Source organism: Drosophila miranda (assembly GCF_003369915.1).
Source record: "Drosophila miranda strain MSH22 chromosome Y unlocalized genomic scaffold, D.miranda_PacBio2.1 Contig_Y2_pilon, whole genome shotgun sequence".
NCBI classification, from domain to species: Eukaryota; Metazoa; Arthropoda; class Insecta; order Diptera; family Drosophilidae; genus Drosophila; species Drosophila miranda.
In genome coordinates this window covers 19,687,757-19,708,497 of record NW_022881614.1, presented here as the reverse complement: position 1 = coordinate 19,708,497, position 20,741 = coordinate 19,687,757, and the positions used below count along the sequence as shown (strand labels likewise).

Below are 20,741 nucleotides of genomic sequence, written 5' to 3'. Positions count from 1 at the left end.
CCAAAACATCGTTGCTCTAGCTCTTATAGTCTTTGAGCACTAGGCGCTGAAGGGGACGGACAGACGAACGGACGGACGGACGGACGGACGGACGGACAGACAGACAGACAGGGCTCAATCGACTCGGCTATTGATGCTGATCAAGCATATATATATTTTATGGGGTCGGAAACGATTCCTTCTGGACGTTACACACATCCACTTTTACCACAAATCTAATATACCCCAATACTCATTTTGAGTATCGGGTATAACGAGGGGGAACGTTGTGAGTTGCTGCGGACACCGCAACTCTACGGTTATACCCGATACTAAGTCAGTATGGCTCTCCTCCGGCAGACGCCGCTAATATTAAACGACACGACAAAGAGTGCGTGCGAGAGAGACAGAAAATCAGTCTGAGCGTGACGTCGGGCGCTGCGTAGCCACTGCAAATTGATTTGTTCCTATTGGCTATAAAAATGATCTGATCTGATCCAGATTCAGCAATCTGATAGATATGGTCATTATCTATGATTCTGCGTTTTTAGTTTTTTCGAATGTGCAATATTGTGGATGCAACAGATTTTCGTCCTTTGTGGGGGCGGAAGGGGGTGGGGCGAAATTCTGAGATATACGTTTTATAGTGAGATCTAACAGAAGTGCGGATACCAAATTTGGTTACTCTAGCGTTAATAGTCTCTGAGATTTGTGGATGTGGATGCCCCAGATTTTCGTCCTTTGCGGGGGCGGAAGGGGGTGTGGCGAAATTTGGACACGAAACGGTCAAGGTCCGATATCACAGGAGTGTGGATAACAAATTTGGTTGCTCTGGCTCTTATAGATTCTGAGATCCTTGAACTCATATTTTGCAATTGACAAAACCGACCATGAAACCTGTGTGCTAGAGAGAGACAGAGCGAGAAAGAATGAAATTGTTTTCTTGATTCTGGCTAAAATCATTATACGATCTGGTTCAGATTTTGCACTGTAGAAGATATGGTGATCCTCACCGATTCTGCGTTTTTGGTTTTATCGTATCTTTAAAAATGTGGATGCCACAGATTTTCGTCCTTTATGGGGGCGGAAGTGGGCGGGGCGAAGTTTTGAAATATTTTTGTAGCAGTGACATATCACAGAAGTCTGGATCCAAAACATCGTTGCTCTAGCTCTTATAGTCTTTGAGCACTAGGCGCTGAAGGGGACGGACGGACGGACGGACGGACGGACGGACAGACGGACAGACAGACAGGGCTCAATCGACTCGGCTATTGATGCTGATCAAGAATATATATACTTTATGGGGTCGGAAACGATTCCTTCTGGACGTTACACACATCCACTTTTACCACAAATCTAATATACCCCAATACTCATTTTGAGTATCGGGTATAATAAATTGTGAATTATAAACAGCCTCTCGACTTTCATTAACTTCAAATTGCAACAGTTGTTAAAAACGCTTAATAGCTTAACATTTGGTGACCCCGACGTGATTGTGCAATAAATAATCCATCAGTGCAATCACAAACTAATATAGCATTCAAAGATCTTAACTAATTGCCATCTCAACCATTGTCATCGACCACATAAGTTATCCATACATATATACACCGGCCTCCCCTGCATATGCGGTAGTGCACGGAGCTGTTGGCTTGCGCTTCTCTTTTCGGTCATCTTCCCGCAAGAAACGTTTCTTACCCCGGTCGCCTTTGTATATACAGTTCGTACATAGCTGTTCGCTTGCTGGGCTCGGTTCTTGTCGTCTATTGCTCGTGTTACTCTTTGCGATCATCTTCCCGCTAGAGACGTTGGTCTTTCTGCTAACGCTGCCGCTACCATGAAAATTAATGCTGCTAACGAAATTCCAATGACCAGTGAGCAAAACAGGGTGTCTTTTTTGAAGCTTAAGTCAACGGAGAATTATGCGAGAAAATGAAAAGGTTAGCTACCGCTTGGCAGAATGAGTCGTCAGACTGTGACTACTACATGCTCGTGGTAAAGCAAGAGCAAGTCGAGAAGTTGATCAGCAAATTTGAGATGTTTCACGGCGAGCTTGAGGAATTTGATCGAAGCGAAATTCACAGTGGCTTGTGTGACATTTTTGAGTCACTTGCAAGCTCGCTGAAGGCGGCGATTATGAGGGAAATGGCTAAGAGTAGCGGCCGCATGCCGTTTCATTCTACCTTGGCTGGAGGAAATACTACGGTTGAGTTTGCCGGCTCGCAATTTCTACCTCACCGTAGACAAGTACCATCCCTGCCTCCTATACAATTGCCGACATTTAGCGGCGGGTATGCGAACTGGACGGACTTTTATTCAATGTTTGCCACCATCATCGACAGCCATCCGGACTTAACAAACATAGAAAAGCTCCAGCATTTTCGTTCCTGTCTGCGGGATTCGGCATTGGAGACTGTTCGGTCGCTGTAAATCTCAGATGGCAATTATGCTGTGGCATTAGATTTGTTGGAAAACAGATTCAATAATCGGCGATTGGTCTTTCAGGCACACATCAATGAGATCTTGGCGCTCCAGGCTGTGGAACCTGGGTCAGTTGTCATGCTTCGGGAGCTTTCAGACAAGTTCAATTCACATATGCGCGCGCTCCAGGGTTTGGGCAGATCGCAGGATGCATCGTCGTGCAGGAAATTCTCCGAAAACTGGATCCAGCGAGCCAAGAGAAGTGGGAGGAACGATTCAACGACCCCGCATTCGCAAACTTAATTCCGTCGTGGGAATCTATGGCCTCGTTCTTGGAGCAGCGATGCAGATCATTGGAGACGATGGACTTTTTTATGGCAAGCTATGCGTTGAGCAATCAGGTGGGCAGAAGTAGAAAGCATAATAATTCTAGGTCCACATTGGTTACAACGAACCAAACCGTAGCACGCTGCGCGCTGTGCAACGATGGTTCTCACGAGGTACAGCACTGCCAGAAGTTTAAAGCGCTGTCCCCCACAAATCGCCATAAAGAAGCCAAGCGGCTTTCGTTGTGTATAAATTGTCTCAGAACAGGGCATCGATTACTTCAGTGCACCTCGAGCAACTGTCGTACCTGCGGGGGTAGACACCACACCCTCCTTCATTTTGGTATCCCTGAAGATACCGCAGTCCAAGGGAAATCAGCGCCGTATACTCCATCTCAGTCTGCACTGTCTGAGTCTACGCCGTCTGAGCATACCACTGGGCCCTCTACTTCAGCGGCTACCTCGTCTGCCCTTATTGCCCAAGATCTCAGGAATGGTGTTGTTTTACTTGCCACGGCCACGGTCGTAGTCAAAAATCGTTGCGGAGTTTTAGTTCCCTGCCGAGCGTTGCTGGATTCCGGCTCCCAGTTGCATCTAATAACTTCTCGTTTCGCGAATCAGCTTCAGCTTCGAAAAAAGAAATCACCGACTGCAGACTCGGGAATAGGCGACTCTAGCTTCGTCACGGATGGATTTTCGGTCAACGTTAGCCTGCACTCTCGCTCATCGGATTACTCAACTCTCATCACTGCCATTGTAGCCTCTAGCATAACCGATCGACAGCCAAGCTTTGGAATTGACACTCAAAACTGGAACATTCCATCTAACATACCACTAGCTGATCCGGAGTTTTATAAGCCGCAGCGCGTCGATCTGCTAATTGGCGCAAGTCTGTTTTTCGAGCTCCTGTGTGTTGGTCAGGTCAAGCTACTGCCAGGATTGGCTTTAATTCAGAAAACGCGCTTGGGATGGGTCGTGTCTGGAAGTTGTTCGCGTTTAAAAAGTTCCTCGTTGATGGTCTCTCGCGCTCGGGCCGTAGCTGCTGAGGATAATAGTCCAGAGGAGCTTGAGGTGCTTCTTCGGAGGTTTTGGGAGGTAGAAAATTGCACCGAACCAATAATAAAGTCTACCAAAGAAGAGCTAGATTGTGAAGCACACTTTGTGCAGCATTTCCGTCGACTACATAAAGGCGATTATTGTGTTCGGCTGCCAGCAAAATATAATTTGGATCTCCTTGGAGAATCTTACAATCAAGCGCTTCGTAGATTCCTGACCCTTGAGAGAAAGTTAGATCATCGCCCTGATGTTAAATCTCAGTATGCAGCATTTATAAAGGAGTACCTTGATTTAGGCCATATGTCTCAGGTTCCTACCCAGTCAATCAGCAACTGCCGATATTTTTTGCCTCACCATTGCGTCATGAAGGAAGATAGTTCTACGACCAAGCTTCGCGTCGTTTTTGATGGATCCGCTTCAACCTCATCTGGATATTCCCTGAACGACGTTTTAATGGCTGGTCCCGTAATCCAACCCAAACTGTTTCATATTCTTGCTCGATTTCGGTCATACGCCGTTGCGATTACGGGAGATATCTGTAAGATGTATCGTTGTGTAAGAGTCTCGACCGAGGATAGCAACTTGCATTGTATTCTGTGGAGAAACTCCAGGGAAGAAGACTTGCGTGTGTTTCAATTGGACACCGTTACTTATGGGACGAAGCCTGCCTCCTATCTATCTGTGCGAGCGATGCATCAGTTGGCAATAGACGAGCAGATGGCGTTTCCAGTTGGAGTTGAAATCTTTCGCCGTGACTTCTACGTGGATGACTTGATATCTGGAGCCAGCTCGCAGGAGGAGGCTATCCGGATTCGGGAGCAAACTACTGGAATTTTGTCTAGAGGTCAGTTCAGATTGAGGAAATGGTGTTCGAACGTCCCTGCTGTGCTGGATGGAGTTCCGGAAGAGGACAAGGAAACATTTTTGAAATTCGACGATGGCAGCCATGTGACTAAAACTTTAGGACTTGCGTGGGATCGGGTTTCTGATCTACTATTATTTTCGTTCTCGGCCCTTCAATCTTCTCTGAATTCCTGCAGGCGCTCTGTTTTGTCATCCATAGCGCGATTCTACGATCTTCTCGGACTAGCTGGTCCAGTAATTACTAAATCCAAAATCGTTCTCCAGCGTTTGTGCCAAGAGAAGTTGTCCTGGGATGAAAGCCTTCCAGTCGCACTGAACACCGAGTGGCAGGAAATATGCACCAGTTTTGGTCAGATTTGTCGACTTGAATTTCCTCGGCTTGTGCTCCTTCCAGACTCTACGCTGGAAATTCACGGATTTTGCGATGCCAGCATCGGGGCTTATGGTGCATGCATTTATGTCGTGTCCAAGGGTCAGCATTTCAGCAGTCACTTACTTTGTGCCAAATCTCGTGAGGCTCCTTTGAAGACACTTACAGTACCAAAGTTGGAGCTTTGTGGAGCGGAGTTGCTGGCTAGGCTCATATCTGAGATAGCTGGAATGAATGTATTCAAGGGAAGGGACGAGCCGTCAAGATTAAATATTTTTGTTGCAAATAGAGTGCCAACGATTCAGGAAATGACCGAAAAAATGGAATTATGGCACTGATTATTTATGGCATTAATTATTGTGCGAGTATTACAGCAAAAAGTATTAGTCAAAGGGGAAGGCCATGTGCCACACACATCCATCGAGGCATCGCGGCTGGGGATGCCCTAGAGGTCTAACTTCAGAACTTTTTTTCGCCTTGAGTGACAAACTCCACAGCAAAACCATCACACCCCCAGCCACTCAGTCAAAGAAGAAAGAAGATGGGGCAGCGTCTCCAGCTTCTGCTGGGGATTTTCTTTGCCAGTGGGTCAAGGGCACACATCACATACTTTTGCCAGTGCCATAATTATTTATGTCTTTTCCATTCCATCCTATTTTGTTTTTATACCCGATACTCAAAATGAGTATTGGGGTATATTAGATTTGTGGTCAAAGTGGATGTGTGTAACGTCCAGGAGGAATCGTTTCCGACCCCATAAAGTATATATATTCTTGATCAGCATCAATAGCCGAGTCGATTGAGCCATGTCTGTCTGTCCGTCTGTCCGTCCGTCCGTCTGTCCGTCTGTCCGTCCGTCCGTCTGTCCGTCCCCTTCAGCGCCTAGTGCTCAAAGACTATAAGAGCTAGAGTAACGATGTTTTGGATCCAGACTTTTGACTTTTTGATATGTCACTGCTACAAAAATATTTCACAACTTCGCCCCGCCCACTTCCGCCCCCACAAAGGACGAAAATCTGTGGCATCCAAAATTTTAACGATACGAGAAAACCAAAAACGCAGAATCGTAGAGAATGACTATATCTTTTAGACTACAGAATCTGAATTGGATCGTATTATTATTAGAGCCAGCATCAAGAAAACAATTTCATTTTTTCTCGCGCTGTCTCTCTCTAACACACACGTAGTATAGCCGGCTTTGCTTAGAGTAAAACATTAGCGCCTAAATCTCAGAGACTATAAAAGGTAGAGCAACCAAGTTTGGTATCCATACTCCTAATATATCGGACCGAGACGAGTTTGTTTCAAAATTTCGCCACACCCCCTTCCGCCCCCGCAAAGGACGAAAATCTGGGGATATTCAAAAATCTCAGAGACTATTAAGGCTAGAGTAACCCAATTTGGTATCCGCACTCCTGTTAAATCTTACTATAAAACGTGTATCTCAAAATTTCGCCCCACCCCCTTCCGCCCACACAAAGGACGAAAATCTGTTGCATCCACAATATTGCACATTCGAGAAAACTAAAAACGCAGAATCATAGATAATGACCATATCTATCAGATTGTTGAATCTGGATCAGATCAGATCATTTTTATAGCCAATAGGAACAAATCAGTGGCTTTGCAGTGGCTACGCAGACCCCGACGTCACGCTCAAACTGATTTTCTGTCTCTCTCGCACGCACTCTTTGTCGTGTCGTTTAATATTAGCGGCGTCTGCCGGAGGAGAGCCATACTGACTTAGTATCGGGTATAACCGTAGAGTTGCGGTGTCCGCAGCAACTCACAACGTTCCCCCTCGTTTTTTTTTGGTTGGACGTCTGCCAAGAGATTTTTCGAGGGGGCATGCAATTGTCGGCGCTGCAGCAAGTTTCTCTCAAAAAGAGAAACAAAAATATTGCTATTGCGTGCCGAAAAATGGCGGAAAATTCCAAATGCCGTACGCTCAATTGTGTCTGTGGCAATTTTGGGGGTCTGCCACGGCCCCAAACACAGCTTCATCGCCGTCTCTGCGCCACAGCCCCCCCAAACACATAATCGCAAATGTCAAGAAGTTTTGGGAGCATAAATTCTATCCAATGAATCTTACGTATGCACAATTTGTGGGTCTCAATGACATCTAAGACGGAGAAGAGGAGATCTGGTATGGCCCAAAAAGGGCATCAAGTGCCTGGCATCATGGCAGTGGCAGTGGCGGCTTCCTTTGTGGTCGCAAAAATAAAGTTGCTGCCGCCAGAAAAAATGTCAACCGCACAAAAACTCAAGGGGAGGGGCTGGAGGATTGGTCCGAAGGAGAGAAGACAGTGAAGATGCAGATGGAGATGGAGAGGGAAAACAAATGAAATTGAAAATAATAACGAAAGTCATTCCAATCAATTCGTTTTCATTTGTTTTGGTTCGTGACGAGGTCATCACAGATTGCCAATGCAAATTGCTCTTGTCATTGCACATCTTTCTATCGGTCTCACTTTTGCTCTCCCACTCGTTTCGATTGCTCTCCCACTCGTTTCGATTGCTCTCCCACTCCTTTCCATTGCTCTCCCGCAAGGTGTTTTACAGCAAGGAGAGGCGGCGTGACAGCAGCTGGCTCTCTCGATAAAGCTTGAGGCCTCGTGAGAGAGAGAGAGAGAGAGGCAATGAGTGTACGCCAAACCTTATATCAATGAGCTTTTGGTCTTCCGCTATTATTGTCTTCTGTCATTTTCTGTGGCTCTCTCTCTCTCTCGCTCCCTCTTTCCCTGTCTGTCGCTTCTTTGCAAATGTTTTTGCTTGTTCGTGTCAATTGGAGGTTAAATACGCCTCGAAAAATCAGAAAACACATGCAGCAGCGGCTGGAAATTGGAAAACTGCATTTGCATGCTGCGGATAGAGTGTCGGGCTAATCAATTTTCGATTGCCGCAGCCCCCCACAGCCACAAACAAACAAACAACGGGCACAGGCGAAAGATAATTTATGGCGATGCAGGCCTGTGGTCTGGCAGCAGACCCTTGTAGTTGTCATTGCCATTGTCTTTGGTTTATCGCCTGTCCTAGGGCCAGCAGCAGCAGCGGCAGCATCTTGTTTGTTTAATTAGCCGCTGTCAGTGCTTGTTAGTTGGTGCCACTAGCAGTCGTATCTCTCCGAATGTGTCGACTGGCAGGCCGGCAGGCAGGCAGGAGCCATCATCTACTCCATGCATACAGAATTTTAATTCACACGCAATGCTTTTCATTGGAAATCTGGCAGATAATCAAATGGGTGGAAGGGTACGAAAACAGAGGAGACGACTCTGACGAGCAGTTTGGAAGATTGTGACACATAGAAAATAACCATAACAATGAGCATACATTTTAGTAGCACTGTAAGGGGTCCCCCTCACAGTCTGCCCCTGCCCGATAGCGAAGGGGCCTATCGATACTGATTGCTAATTAAAGACGAGTTTTGCTTCCATTTTTGTGTTGCATGCCGCGCATAGACAAAACTCGCATCCATTCGCCACATCTATGTGCAACAGCTGCTGCATGTAAATTAATTAATTAGACTGATGCTGCCACAGACTGTGGCTGGCTGGCGTGGGCTCAACGCTCTGCCAGACCGCACACGCACAGACAATCCAGCGATCAATGAACACTTTGAGCTGAAACAAGCGCTTTTAATTAATGACCAATCCTTTGTGGGGTCATTGTCGGACCACTTAGACATACCCCGCACCAGCCTGCCCCTGCGAAATTTTGAAACAAACTCGTCTCGGTCCGATATGTTAGGAGTGTGGATACCAAATTTGGGTGCTCTAGCTTTTATAGTCTCTGAGATCTAGGCGCTAATGTTTTACTCTAAGCAAAGCCACCTATGCTACGTGTGTGTTAGAGAGAGAGACAGGGCGAGAAAAAATGAAATTGTTTTCTTGATGCTGGCTATAATAATAATACGATCCAATTCAGATTCTGCAGTCTAAAAGTTATGGTCATTCTCTACGATTCTGCGTTTTTGGTTTTCTCATATCTTTAAAATTGTGGATGCCACAGATTTTCGTCCTTTGTGGGGGGCGGGGCGGGGCGAAGTTTTGAAATATTTTTGTAGCAGTGACATATCACAGAAGTCTGGATCCAAAACATCGTTACTCTAGTTCTTATAGTCTTTGAGCACTAGGCGCTAATAGGGACGGACAGACGGACGGACGGACAGACAGACGGACAGACAGACAGGGCTCAATCGACTCGGCTATTGATACTTATCAAGAATATATATACTTTATGGGGTCGGAAACGATTCCTTCTGGACGTTACACACATCCATTTTCGCCACAAATCTAATATACCCCAATACTCATTTTGAGTATCGGGTATAAAAAGGCGCGACCCGGAGGCGAGCCAAGGTTGGAGCTCCCTCTCGAGAGAGCTTTTGATCGCAATTTGTGGGCCCAGACAAAAGACAGTTTTCGGCCTGCCAGAGCCGTTGCAAAACTAACACTTTCTAGTCATAGTAGCAGCAGCAGCAGCAGCCGCACACGTTCCACATTTGTCAGGGCAGGCCAGGGCAAGAACAATAGTCAAATTGTGGCGGCCTTCGAGATACAATTTAAAGGTGTGACCGTTCAACTGAAACTGGAGCGGGAAATGATCGAGAAGTGGCTGGAGCTCGAGCTGGAGCTATTGGCGGGGCAATAAATCTTGCCTTTAATTAGCCATAATCTAATTAAAGCCAAATCGAGCCAAACTAGTTAGTCGATCACTGGAAAGTGTCGATTTGTGGTTGGGTTTGTCTTTCGTTTGGTTACTTTTACTAAAACATATCACAATATACATATGCATATACCTTGTTATGTACCTACATATGTACATATGTCTTTGCTATGGTATTTTTATCTGAACCGTTTGGACATTTTTTGCCTCACACTAGCCGCAGCCCCAGGCGCAGGTCAAAAGCTGTTCCCAACGACAGCCGTTCGAAACGAAACCAGTTGCCGTTAACTGCAGTTTTATTTGCTGCCGCTACAACGGTTACTGCAACAACAGGGACATGGACATGGAGATGGAGCTGGTGGTGGTGCTTCCTCGAAGAAGCCACCGCAACAGCCACAGCTCGTCCTCCAGCTTAACCCACTGCACACGTTTAACTTGAACTCGAAAATCGAAACAGCTTCCAGTTTGTTGGGTACCACTCTCGCTTTCAGGCGGCGCCGCGCTGCCTTTCGCATTTTCAGCTCATTTAGGCGTGTCAGGCCAGGTCCAGTACTCCTGAGACCAGACGACCTTGCAACCGATATGTGCGATTATACTACAGTATATAAAAATATCGGCATATAGAAGTGAATGTTGAGCGGACAAGACATGCTCTGTATGTAGACGACTCTAGTTCTGGCCTGATATTGGCATTCCTTATGCTATTCCCAGCCCACTTCGCCCTCCCTTTGGGGCAATCAATTTTTAATAACATTTCGGTTTTTGTTTTGGGTTTTTTTGATGGCTTGAATTTAACGAAGCATTTACTAAACAAAGAACTGCAAATCCGCTTTTGGCAGATACTCGAACTGTGTGCGGCAGTGGTGGCAAGGCAACCTTGAAAGGCATACAACATACATCAGCAAGCAGTAAGCGGCAGCCATAGCACCAGCGCCAGCACCAGCACCAGCGCCAGCACCCGTCCATGTCGATTTCATTTCATGGAAAACTTTGACACACATTTCAACGGTTTTTACAAGCATTTAGCCAATAAATCAACGCCAGAGCGGCAGACGTTACGGGCAGAACTAAAGCACATGGCCAAATGCCAGTCAGTGCGCGGTGCTAACGGCGATTGTAGCTGCTTACTGTCTTGTGGTTCTTACTTCTTGCTGCTGTTGCTGCTGATGCTGGTGCTGCTTCTGATGTTGCGCTTTGCTGGGTTGGCAGCGCTTCATTATACAAATTAACATAAAACATAATAGTGACAGTGCGGCGTCAAGTGAGTTGGCCAGAAATAGAGGCAGAATCAGCAGCAGCAGCAGCAGCATCATCATCATCTTCATGCCGTGGCCTTTTATGCAAACGACAATTACAATTAGCTTGGATTCATTGTCTTGCCGCTGGGGCTGCCTGATCCGTGCTCCGTGCTCCATGCTCCGTGCTCCGTGATGCCTGCTGCTGGGTTTACCTTTGCGGCTTCCTCTTGCCGCTTCTTGTTAGCATTTTCTGCCGACATTTTCGGCGGCGCGACCTTAGCAGCAAAGCAAACGAAAAACAAAGCCACAGAGATGCAGATAGTGAGAGGCCAAAGCTGCAGTTGGTGCAGCCAGGGGTACCAGCACCAATACGATTCATAGTTCCATAATAAGATTTCCTCAAGTTATGCCTCGAAAATCTATGACAGAAAGGGACTCCAATCTGTGATAAATGCTTGGACCACTTTGAAGTTCTCCTGGCAGCAAGCAGTGCAGGCCAGTCAATGAACCGTCTATAAACCAATCCACTAATGACTCAGGTCCTTTTGGACAGAGAAATGAAGGCCTTGGCGAAACACAAATATGAAATGTTCACTATGAACATTTTCGGCGGCAGCTGCCACACTTTGCAGCATGTACGAGTACGAGTATGTGGCATAAATCATTTTCAGGCGATTGAACGTTCTGTCCGGGTCCCGGGCCCAGACCCAGGCCCATGGCCAATGCAATGTTTTGTCAAACGTTTAATGGAACAAAATGCGGCACAGACACGACAGTGAGTCACCTCCTCGGTATAGGCCAATCTCAATTCCAGAAAGTGAATGGCGCCGCGCATTGCCGCCGCAAAGTGTGGCAGAGTTTTGGCAACATTTTGCTGCCTGCCGCCTGCTGGCTTTTCATTCTGTTTTGTTATGTCTCTTGGCAAATGCGGCAGCTGATTGATTCGCAATTAATAAAATGTGGTTATGATTGTCTAATGATTGCCCAACTGGGTCTCCCCTCTCCATTCGTTTTGCAGAATCGGCCTCTGCGGCTTCGACAATCCGATGCGGGACCAGAAGACGGACGAGATGAAGCGCGTCATCGGGCAGGTAAGAAGCGAATTTTACGGCACAATTAAAGCGACAACGGCTTAATTAAATAAGCTTGTGCGATCGACCATAAAAAAAAACAAACAAACCAAATGTGACAAGAAACATCCATTAGCAGAAAGAGCTCGAGAATGAAGAATAAAGATTTCAAAAGTACTTAAGCAACTTTCGTTTCGTGATTTTCTCTAATGCAGGGCGTGAAGATCAAAATGGACGACGCTGGCAACATACTCGTCCGCCGCTATGCCAAGAGCAATGTGTACGTCAAGAGCACCGCCAGCAGTCCCAATGAGGAGACCTCCATCGGTGCCGAAATATTGAAGCTGCCCAATCAGGCGCTCGAATCCGAAAAAATAGTCAAGGTAAGGAGCCCACTTACATGCCAGAAATCCGTTCAATCCGTTCATCTACGGGTGCAACTGCAACTGGAACTGCAACTGCAACTGGCAAATGCTAATTTTGGTCTGTCTGCATTGTTCTCCAAGCTCTTCGACATGAAGAAGTTCCAATCGAATGTAAATCGTGAGCTGCGCCGTGCCTATCCAGATCGCCGACGTTTGGAGACGCAGTGCCTGTCGGCCGTGGCCTTTGTCAAATCGGAGAGCGATGTCTTGGAGTGCCCCATTTGGGTGCTCATTGTGAATGTGGTAGCCATGGATATGCTCAAGAGCAAGCTGCCACCAGGTGAGTTTATGCACAGCACACTTTTACGCCAGAACACAAATTTTTCCCGCCAAAAAGACACTATTGCCCGCCTTGTTCTGCACTGACACCTCGCACTGTCAGGCTACTCGAGTGTTTATTTAGCCATGCTGTTGCGTTAGAAGTTACTTGTAATATCACAATCTACAAAAGAAAACCGAGCAAAAAGTGCATCAGTAGAAAACTTCCAGGTTCGCTCCTTTTATCGGCCATCAAAATAACTAGTTCCGATACCCCAATCACGATGATCGATAAGTTCTAGTCAGCTGCTTGGTCCCGTTATACTTAAAACCAGAAGAACAACAGCAATCTGGTGCTTGAGTCTTCTAACGCCGCTCCGCTCTCCTTTTTATTCCCCATAGTGCAACGCCCCATTGTGGACATTAAGAATCGCCCGCGCATACCCATACCCGATGAGGATCCCTACAGCGTGGCTGGCAATGGCAGCGGCGGCAGTTCGGGCAGCTCCGGATTTGGCAGCGGCCACCAGCAGCAGCTGGGGAAGCTCTTGAACAACGGCAATAGCGGACATGTGGCACCCACACGGGAGCAACTGCTGCTGCAGACGCAACAACTGGCCCACAAACGCAGCGAGAAGCCTCCCAAGCTGCCGCCCAGGGACAATGTCTATGCACACGATTTGATTCCAAAGGTAAGAGAGAAAGAGAGGGAGATCCCCCAATGATTGCCCATGCATCGTTTGCTCTCAAGTGTTGGGTACAAATTTGGCAGCGTTAAAACACAAATAAAGCAAACCGGAGAGAAGTGTGGCAACTTGGTTAGTAGTGGAACCGCCACCACAACGAGCTGCCTGCCTGCCCATGGTTGGTTACATGGGCAAAGCGGCCACTTGCAAAATGGGTCTCCGATTCAACTCGTCTCCCTCTACTGCTCCAGTTCTGCCCTCTGTCTGATGTGTCTGGTGTCTGCTGGTCGGCGGGCAGGTGGTTAGACGTGGACATACCAGGCCACTGGCGAAGATTTCGCCGTTGAGCTTCACTGGGCAACGGCCGTTTCGTTGCATTCAATAATATTCGGAAGAAATAACTGCAAACGAATCGCGTGTAATTAATATGCGCGGAATGCTGTTGCCGCTGCTCGATTGCTCGACTGCTGGCGGATTGCCAATTGAGCCCAACGACCGCGTGAGTGCCAACTGAAAAAGGGGCTCGGAGTTATGTGGAGTTTATGTGCGCCGTCCGCACCTTGCGCAATTTGGGGCTGCATTTCAGGTCTTCAGGCAGCGGAATATTATTGACTAATAACCGTAGTCCCATGCTAAATATCGTTCTGATTCCACTCTCCATTCTCTTTCACAGCCGGACTATGATGACATTGATTTGGAAACACGCATCAAACTGTCGCGCGGCAAGTCGGACAAGGGCAAGGACAACAAGAAATACGGTAAGACTCACATGCATATTCCACAAACGGGAAGCAAAACTGAGCAGCACTTACCAATTCAACAGATGATCCCTACTATTGCGGACTGCAGGCACGAGTGCCCAACTTTGTCAAGTCGGGCAAGAAGGGCTCGGGGCAAGGACTCAAGGATCAGCGGGATGGCAATGGCAACAACATTAACATCATCAACAATAACAACAACAGCAACGGAGGCATGAGCACGCTCAGCCAAAAGAAGACCTCGATGATACACAACCACTTGTCGGGCATGCATCCACACCACATACAGCAGCAGCAGCAGCTGATGGCCGCGGCGGCTGCCCATGCTGTGCACCACCATCCTGGCCATCAACAGCAGCAGCAGCAGCAGCAGAATCATCACCATCAGATCTGGCAGACGCGCAGCTATGAGAGTGGCATAGGTATTTATAAACAGGGCGTGGCTAGCACGCCTCAACACAAATCGCACGCACTGCAAATGCAACTGCAGCTGCAGCTGCAACAACAACAACATCAGCAACAACCACAGTCACTGCCAACGGACCTAACAACAGCCACAACAACCAAGACACAAAGCACACCCAACAAAGCACGTAGCCACCAGCAGCAGCAGCAGCAGCACCACTTGCCACCACAGACCCGCACTCCGCACGCACATCCGCATCATAAGCACCATCACAATCAAAGTCACATGCATCAGTGCGAGAGGCATGCGCGCCAGCAGGCGCCCAACCACCCCACCCATCCACCGTTCTACGACAGCCTGGAGGAGTCGGTGGGTCGCCAGGTGTCTCGCCGTCTCTCCACCCGCCGCCCGGTGGCTGAGAGCGCTGCCGGTGCCTGCAACTGCGTGTGCTGCTATGCATTGGCCCCGCTTTGTGGGTCCGTGCCGCCGCCACGGCCCCTGCGCAGTCTCAGCCAGCAGCAGCTGCGCCGGCATCAGAGGCTGAGCGGCAGTCTGGTGGAGAAGCAGGCCGGTGTGGTCAAGTGGTGCAGCGAGAGCGACGTCTCGGTGCTGGAGCATGTGCAGGAGGAAGACCCGGTGACGACGATGACGGCAAGCACACTGCTGACCCAGGACGAGCGGTACGACGACTGCTATGAGTACGACGACTTCGACATGGACTTTGACATTGACGACGACCTTACAGCCCGCATGGGCTACAGCCGGGGACCGGAGACGGTGGACATGTACGTGGATCGAGCACAATTGCGCCAGATCCAAGCGCCCGCCGTGCTGGCCAGCTCGCGCACCAAGTCCCAGTCCACGGAAAGCTTCTTCGAGCAGCCGAACGAAGAGGGCTCCCTGTATATGTACGGCGGGCGCAAGCGCATTGTGGCCAAGGCGCCGTCGGCGGCCAACATCTATGATCGGGTACGCGGCTCAATGGACCCCGACAGGGGCTATGCGAATGGCAGGTTCAATTTGGCAGTACTGGACGCAGTACCACAACAGGAGCAGCCAGCACAAGGCGCCGGTGCTGCCATCGCCCAGTTGGCGGGGCGGCAAGCGACAGCAGCAGGAGGCGAAACATTTTCAAAACTCTGACAACCGACGATATGACAATGCAACGAACAACAAAAACAGCAACAACAATAACAAAAACAACAACAGCCACAACATCAGCAGCAACAAGAACAAAAGACAGTTAACGAACAGCAACAAAAACAATGACGACATCTTGAAAAGCAAAAATAATTTCAATAGTAAAAACAAAAGTATAGCAACATCAGCCCAAGCACAACAAGCGAAAGCGACCACAACAGCATCATCTAGCGGTGGAGCAGTAGCAGCATCAGCAACAACAACAGCAACAGCAACAATGACCACTAATGCCAGTGGAGGAGCAGCAGTTGCAGCAGCAGCAGCATCAAAAAAAGCATCACCAATACAGTACCCAACAGCGAACAATGCCCAGGGGGCGGCAAATGGACTGCTGCATGGACCGCCACCTCCCCCAGCTGCCAGAACTGGGCGCAGTGCCAGCCGCCTTGACATCAGCGACATGGAGTCCATTTATGGCTACCTAAAGCCACGCAAGCCGCGCAGTCTCAGCCTGAAGAAAATTCAAATACTCGACTATTGAACGAACGCATACGCATACGTTTACGTTTACTGAAAATGAGGTTATTTTGGCACAGACAACGTCGATTTCTGTTACTTGTTTTGTGGGTTACCCCTTCGGATCGGTTGCTGTACATATAAATACCACCATACCATATATATTATACATAGTTTTTATGTTGCCCAATCCACCACCTACCCGCCAACTTTGAGAACCCGGTGAACAGAACTAAACTGTACGAAATGTTTACTAACTCTTACCTGGACTCCTAGACTCCTGGACAGCCACAGCTACTGCCGTTGTACATACACATTAATATCTGCTTAAATGATTCAGGGAATGCTTGTTATTTGGGAATCGCTTTGTAATCTTTGATCTCTGTGCTTCTTGTAGATTCGGAGCTTGTTGAATCACCATACAATCACATCTATGGCCGCCATTTACCGCTGCCCACACGCGGATATGTGCCCACACCACGCATGTTTATCGGGGAATGGGACTGATGCGAGGGACTGCACCCGGCGAGAGACCGACACGACACACATTTGCACATAAGCAGTCGCCGCGCGGCTTGGGATGGAGCAGCCAGTAGCAGCAGCAGCCAAGGCACAAAAAACATTACGATTAGTTGTACAGCTAAGCAATCCGCTGGATGCATGCATGCCCGGCGGCGACAGCAGCGCTAATTTAAGTCAACCAGCAGCAAGGAGCATGAAATATTATATACATTACATTAATTTAGCAAAATATTATTGGTAATACTTATAATATTAGCCTAGGCGTAAGCAAAGCAACACCAACCACAAACCATTCTAATGTTTAGCTATACGACAGACATTTCGCTGGATGTATTTTTCTGTAGATGTTTTGAGATTATGTTGCACTTTACATTTGGCACTTGCAATGAACAAAAACACAAATTGATTTCTTTATAATACGAAATGAATCGCCATGACATAGCGATGATCGAGGAGAGAGAGATCTGGAGCATCAGTCCTTAAGTTCAGTTAAGATTGTTGTACATTTTTCTTTTGCCAGCAATCGTATGACAAAGGAATTATTTGGATTTGCAGGCTGAATTGAATTTTATTGTATATCGAAATATTCTGTATTTGTTTATGAACCGTAATAAAACTATTTTCAAGAAAATCCAATCAAAATCCTATTGCATTCCAAATAAGTACTCCACATGTACCTGCACTATGGATTATAAACTATTGATTTTTGTTGCGCCTCATATAGTAATCCGAGTCCCAGTTGGGTGGGCGCATGTGGTCTGGATTGGGCCCGCGATTGGGTATGTTCGGATCGATGGGTCCAAACGGATCGAAGCGTGGATATGAGATACCATTTCCAGGCATGCCGGGATGCGAGGGGAACGGGAATAGATTACCAGGACCACCGCGACCGAGTGGGTCCAGGTCCCCGCGACCGATGTCCGGAAAGCCAAAAGGGCGAGGCTCATATCCTCCGGGCATAAATGATCTAAACGGGACAGGGATTCAGCTATCTGCTACTGCCTTACCCGCCATGTCTTGGTGGCCCTATGCTCAGTGGATCCGGTGCACTGGATCGTTGTGGTTCTGTGATGGTCTGAGTGGTCACTTAGCGCGAATTTCCTTTGAACACCGGGTCCAACAGCTCCTTGCGGAAACGGTCGACAACCTCCGAAGCAGTTGGCACCAGTGTGGTAATGTTTCTGTTAACAGCGGCCACCAGGCTTTCGGGATCGATGCAAATATTGGATACCTTCTTCGTATTGATGTCCAATAAATTGATAAGCAAGTCCTCTTCGCTTATGTGAGCAATAAGCAGATAGAGCACCTTTTCGTGCTCATAGCGGAGCGAGTACTTGGTGTCATCGTTGTTCCAGTTGTCAGGAAGCAGCTCACTTCCCACCTCCTCCTCCGATAGTGTTTTCTAAAGGAAACGAAAGCATTATTCAAGCATCGCACCACCATTCGACATGGTGGATAATACACACATCATCGCCAATTCCCACGCAGTGAAACTTATAGTGCTTGGTCAGCAGAAAGTGCACCAGTGCCATCAGCACGTCGGCCTTCTTGTTGACATCAGCCCGGATAGTCTTGAACAATAGATCCCAGCCGTAGAAAAAGTCGCCCGTCTTGGACGCTTGAGATTCCATATTTTCGGCAACGGTAAATCACGAGTAGGAGGCTAGAAGACAAAGTGCAACATATCCTGACGATGCACCAAAACAGATGATCTTAATTTTTGGTTGGCTAGAGTTGAATTTGTTTCACATCTGTTCGTTTAGATTTAATCACACACAAACAAATACAACTCTTGTTTTTTAAATAAAGCGAATAAAGGGCAAATGCTGCTTTGTTTACAAATAAGAGCCTTCTGGAATAAAATATATCAAAATATACCGTAAATACTGACGAATTTCTGCAGTAATGGAAAACGGCTAAGTTCTGCCAGAAACAGCTGCTTAACGTGACCAGAGCTGCAATTGTTTTTTGTTGGTATTTTCCGGTATTTTTCAAAAATGACGTCAAAATGACAGAAAAATGAAGAAGAAGAACAGAAATGACGTCAAAATGACAGAAAAATGAAGAAGAAGAACAGAATGACGTCAGAAAGACAGAATCGTTCTGACAAACGCTGCCAAACGACGTTGTCCAGAGGGGTGCCGGGGTGCCGAGGGGGTTGCTGGTGCAGCCGAACAGCTCTTTTCGTCGACACGTGGCGGAAAAAAGGAAAATTCCTGTGCAGAGTGTACAACGCCGAGGGCGCGCATCAGATTCGACCAGGAGACGAGACGCCTCTACTGGATGGCAACAACTACTGGTTGGCGTCTGGACACCGGCGTCTTCAGGATCTTTATAAGTCCTTATGTAACAGACTGTACTCTAGCAAATTGCAGGGAAGTAAAACTTTGAAAAGAGATATTCTACGCGGTTTCTTCAGTTAATAGAGCTAGAGCGCCGACTAAGCGGGCTATAAAATAGAGAGCATCCTTTTGAAGTCCATTAGGCTGGCTAATGTGGGATGCATAATCTATAATGTCCGCCGCAAGCCTTTTAATGATGAAACCCATTGCCTCGAGCTTACTGGAATTTATGTCCCTTAGCCCCAACGGGGTTGCGCGCGGAACAAAAAAAAAAAATGTTCAACTATCTTTCTGATATTGAATAGCTCTGGTGGATAATAATCATGATACTCCGCGGGGACTATTGGGTGATAATCTTGCAAAATCAAAGACTTCCCTCCAATTCGTTGGCGTGAAGCTCGAATTGTATAAATGTAGTAGTTTAAGTTGCTTGATGGCAACGAGTAACATTTATTTGATAAGTATAAAATTATAACAGCTCCAAGTCTTACAAGTATGTTTGTGACTAATTATATGCGTGTACGTCTGATGCGTGGCTGAACTGACAACTGACTGATCTCTCTCTCTCTCTTGCTATCGGCTCTCTCAGAGCCGATTACTGCTCTATCCCGACGACACGACGAAAACACGACCGTTTCGTGTCTGTCTCTTTCCTTCGTTTCCTACATTCGGCTGTCCTGACGGACCATTCGCCTCGGATGGGTCTAGCCAAGGTTTCATATATTCTGAAACTGTAGAGGTCTTATAGGGACCCTCAGTATCCCCAATCTTCTCGACTTCGTACCTTCCATGATTCTTTACCCTAACCACCTTATACGGCCCTAGATACTTTCCTTTTAGCTTTAATCCAGTACCATACTGAGTACGCTTGATAGCTACTAGCTCATTAACCTCATACTGTCTATCTAGTTTCCTTTTTAAGTCAAAACTCTTCTTGTTTTCCTGCTGTAACCGTGCAATGTTTTCAACTACTTCCTTTCTAATTTTTTCGCGGTCCTTGTTCAACTCTTCGATAAGTGATTCTTCCAATATTTCTTTTATTTTTGGATCCATTCCTATACGCATGTCTAGCCCAGTCAATATCTTGAAAGGTGTTACCTTGGTACTTCGCGGCTCAACACTGTTGATCATTTGCTGTACTTTTTCTAGATGCTTATACCAACTACCGGAATTACCCTGACACAATTTCGACAACATAGGCACCACTATCTTGTGCATCCTTTCGACTTGACCATTCCCACGTGGAGCGCCTGTGGCAATCATTAAATGCTGTATTTTCTCTCTCTCACAATATTCACGAAACAAATTGGACATAAACGCTGCACCCCTATCCGTCACTATTCTGTTCGGATTACCAAAACTAGTCCCCTGAATTTCCAAACACTTAACGACCTCTTCAAGACCTGTACTACGTGTAGAATATAACCAAACAAACTTAGAAAATCCATCAACGACAACCAGTATATAATTGTACTGTTTTTTAGTCATTTCCATTGGTCCAACGTGATCAATGTGATACGTTTGTAACGGCCTATCACCCTTGTCTATTGGTTGCAAATAACCCTCACGTTTTCCTGTCTTTTCTTTGACAATGATACACTCGACACAACTATTTATTACGCGCCATACTTTGTCTTTTAACTTCGGAATATAATACGACTTTTCAATGATATCTTGTGTCTTTTTAACTGAAAAA

General features: G+C 47.0%; 1 protein-coding gene and 1 pseudogene across 2 annotated transcripts in view; one reads left to right on the top strand and one right to left on the bottom strand.

Annotated features, from left to right (window-relative positions):
- Nucleotides 1-17,340, top strand: part of LOC117192708 — a 71,097-nt gene extending 53,757 nt beyond the window's left edge. Inside the window, exons 4-11 of one of the 2 annotated variants that reach the window (XM_033397446.1) lie at nucleotides 11,941-12,013; nucleotides 12,208-12,375; nucleotides 12,499-12,697; nucleotides 13,078-13,367; nucleotides 14,035-14,119; nucleotides 14,185-15,161; nucleotides 15,198-15,538; nucleotides 15,579-16,341. In XM_033397446.1, the coding sequence (XP_033253337.1) occupies nucleotides 11,941-12,013; nucleotides 12,208-12,375; nucleotides 12,499-12,697; nucleotides 13,078-13,367; nucleotides 14,035-14,119; nucleotides 14,185-15,161; nucleotides 15,198-15,538; nucleotides 15,579-16,206 (2,761 nt within the window). In that variant the 3' untranslated portion in view covers nucleotides 16,207-16,341. Of the gene's footprint in view, nucleotides 1-11,940; nucleotides 12,014-12,207; nucleotides 12,376-12,498; nucleotides 12,698-13,077; nucleotides 13,368-14,034; nucleotides 14,120-14,184; nucleotides 15,162-15,197; nucleotides 15,539-15,578; nucleotides 16,342-16,578 lie in introns of those variants that run through there. The other variant, XM_033397444.1, reaches the window with a different exon arrangement.
- On the bottom strand, nucleotides 16,914-18,581 carry LOC117192709 (annotated as a pseudogene).
- Between the last annotated feature and the right edge of the window lie 2,160 nt (nucleotides 18,582-20,741).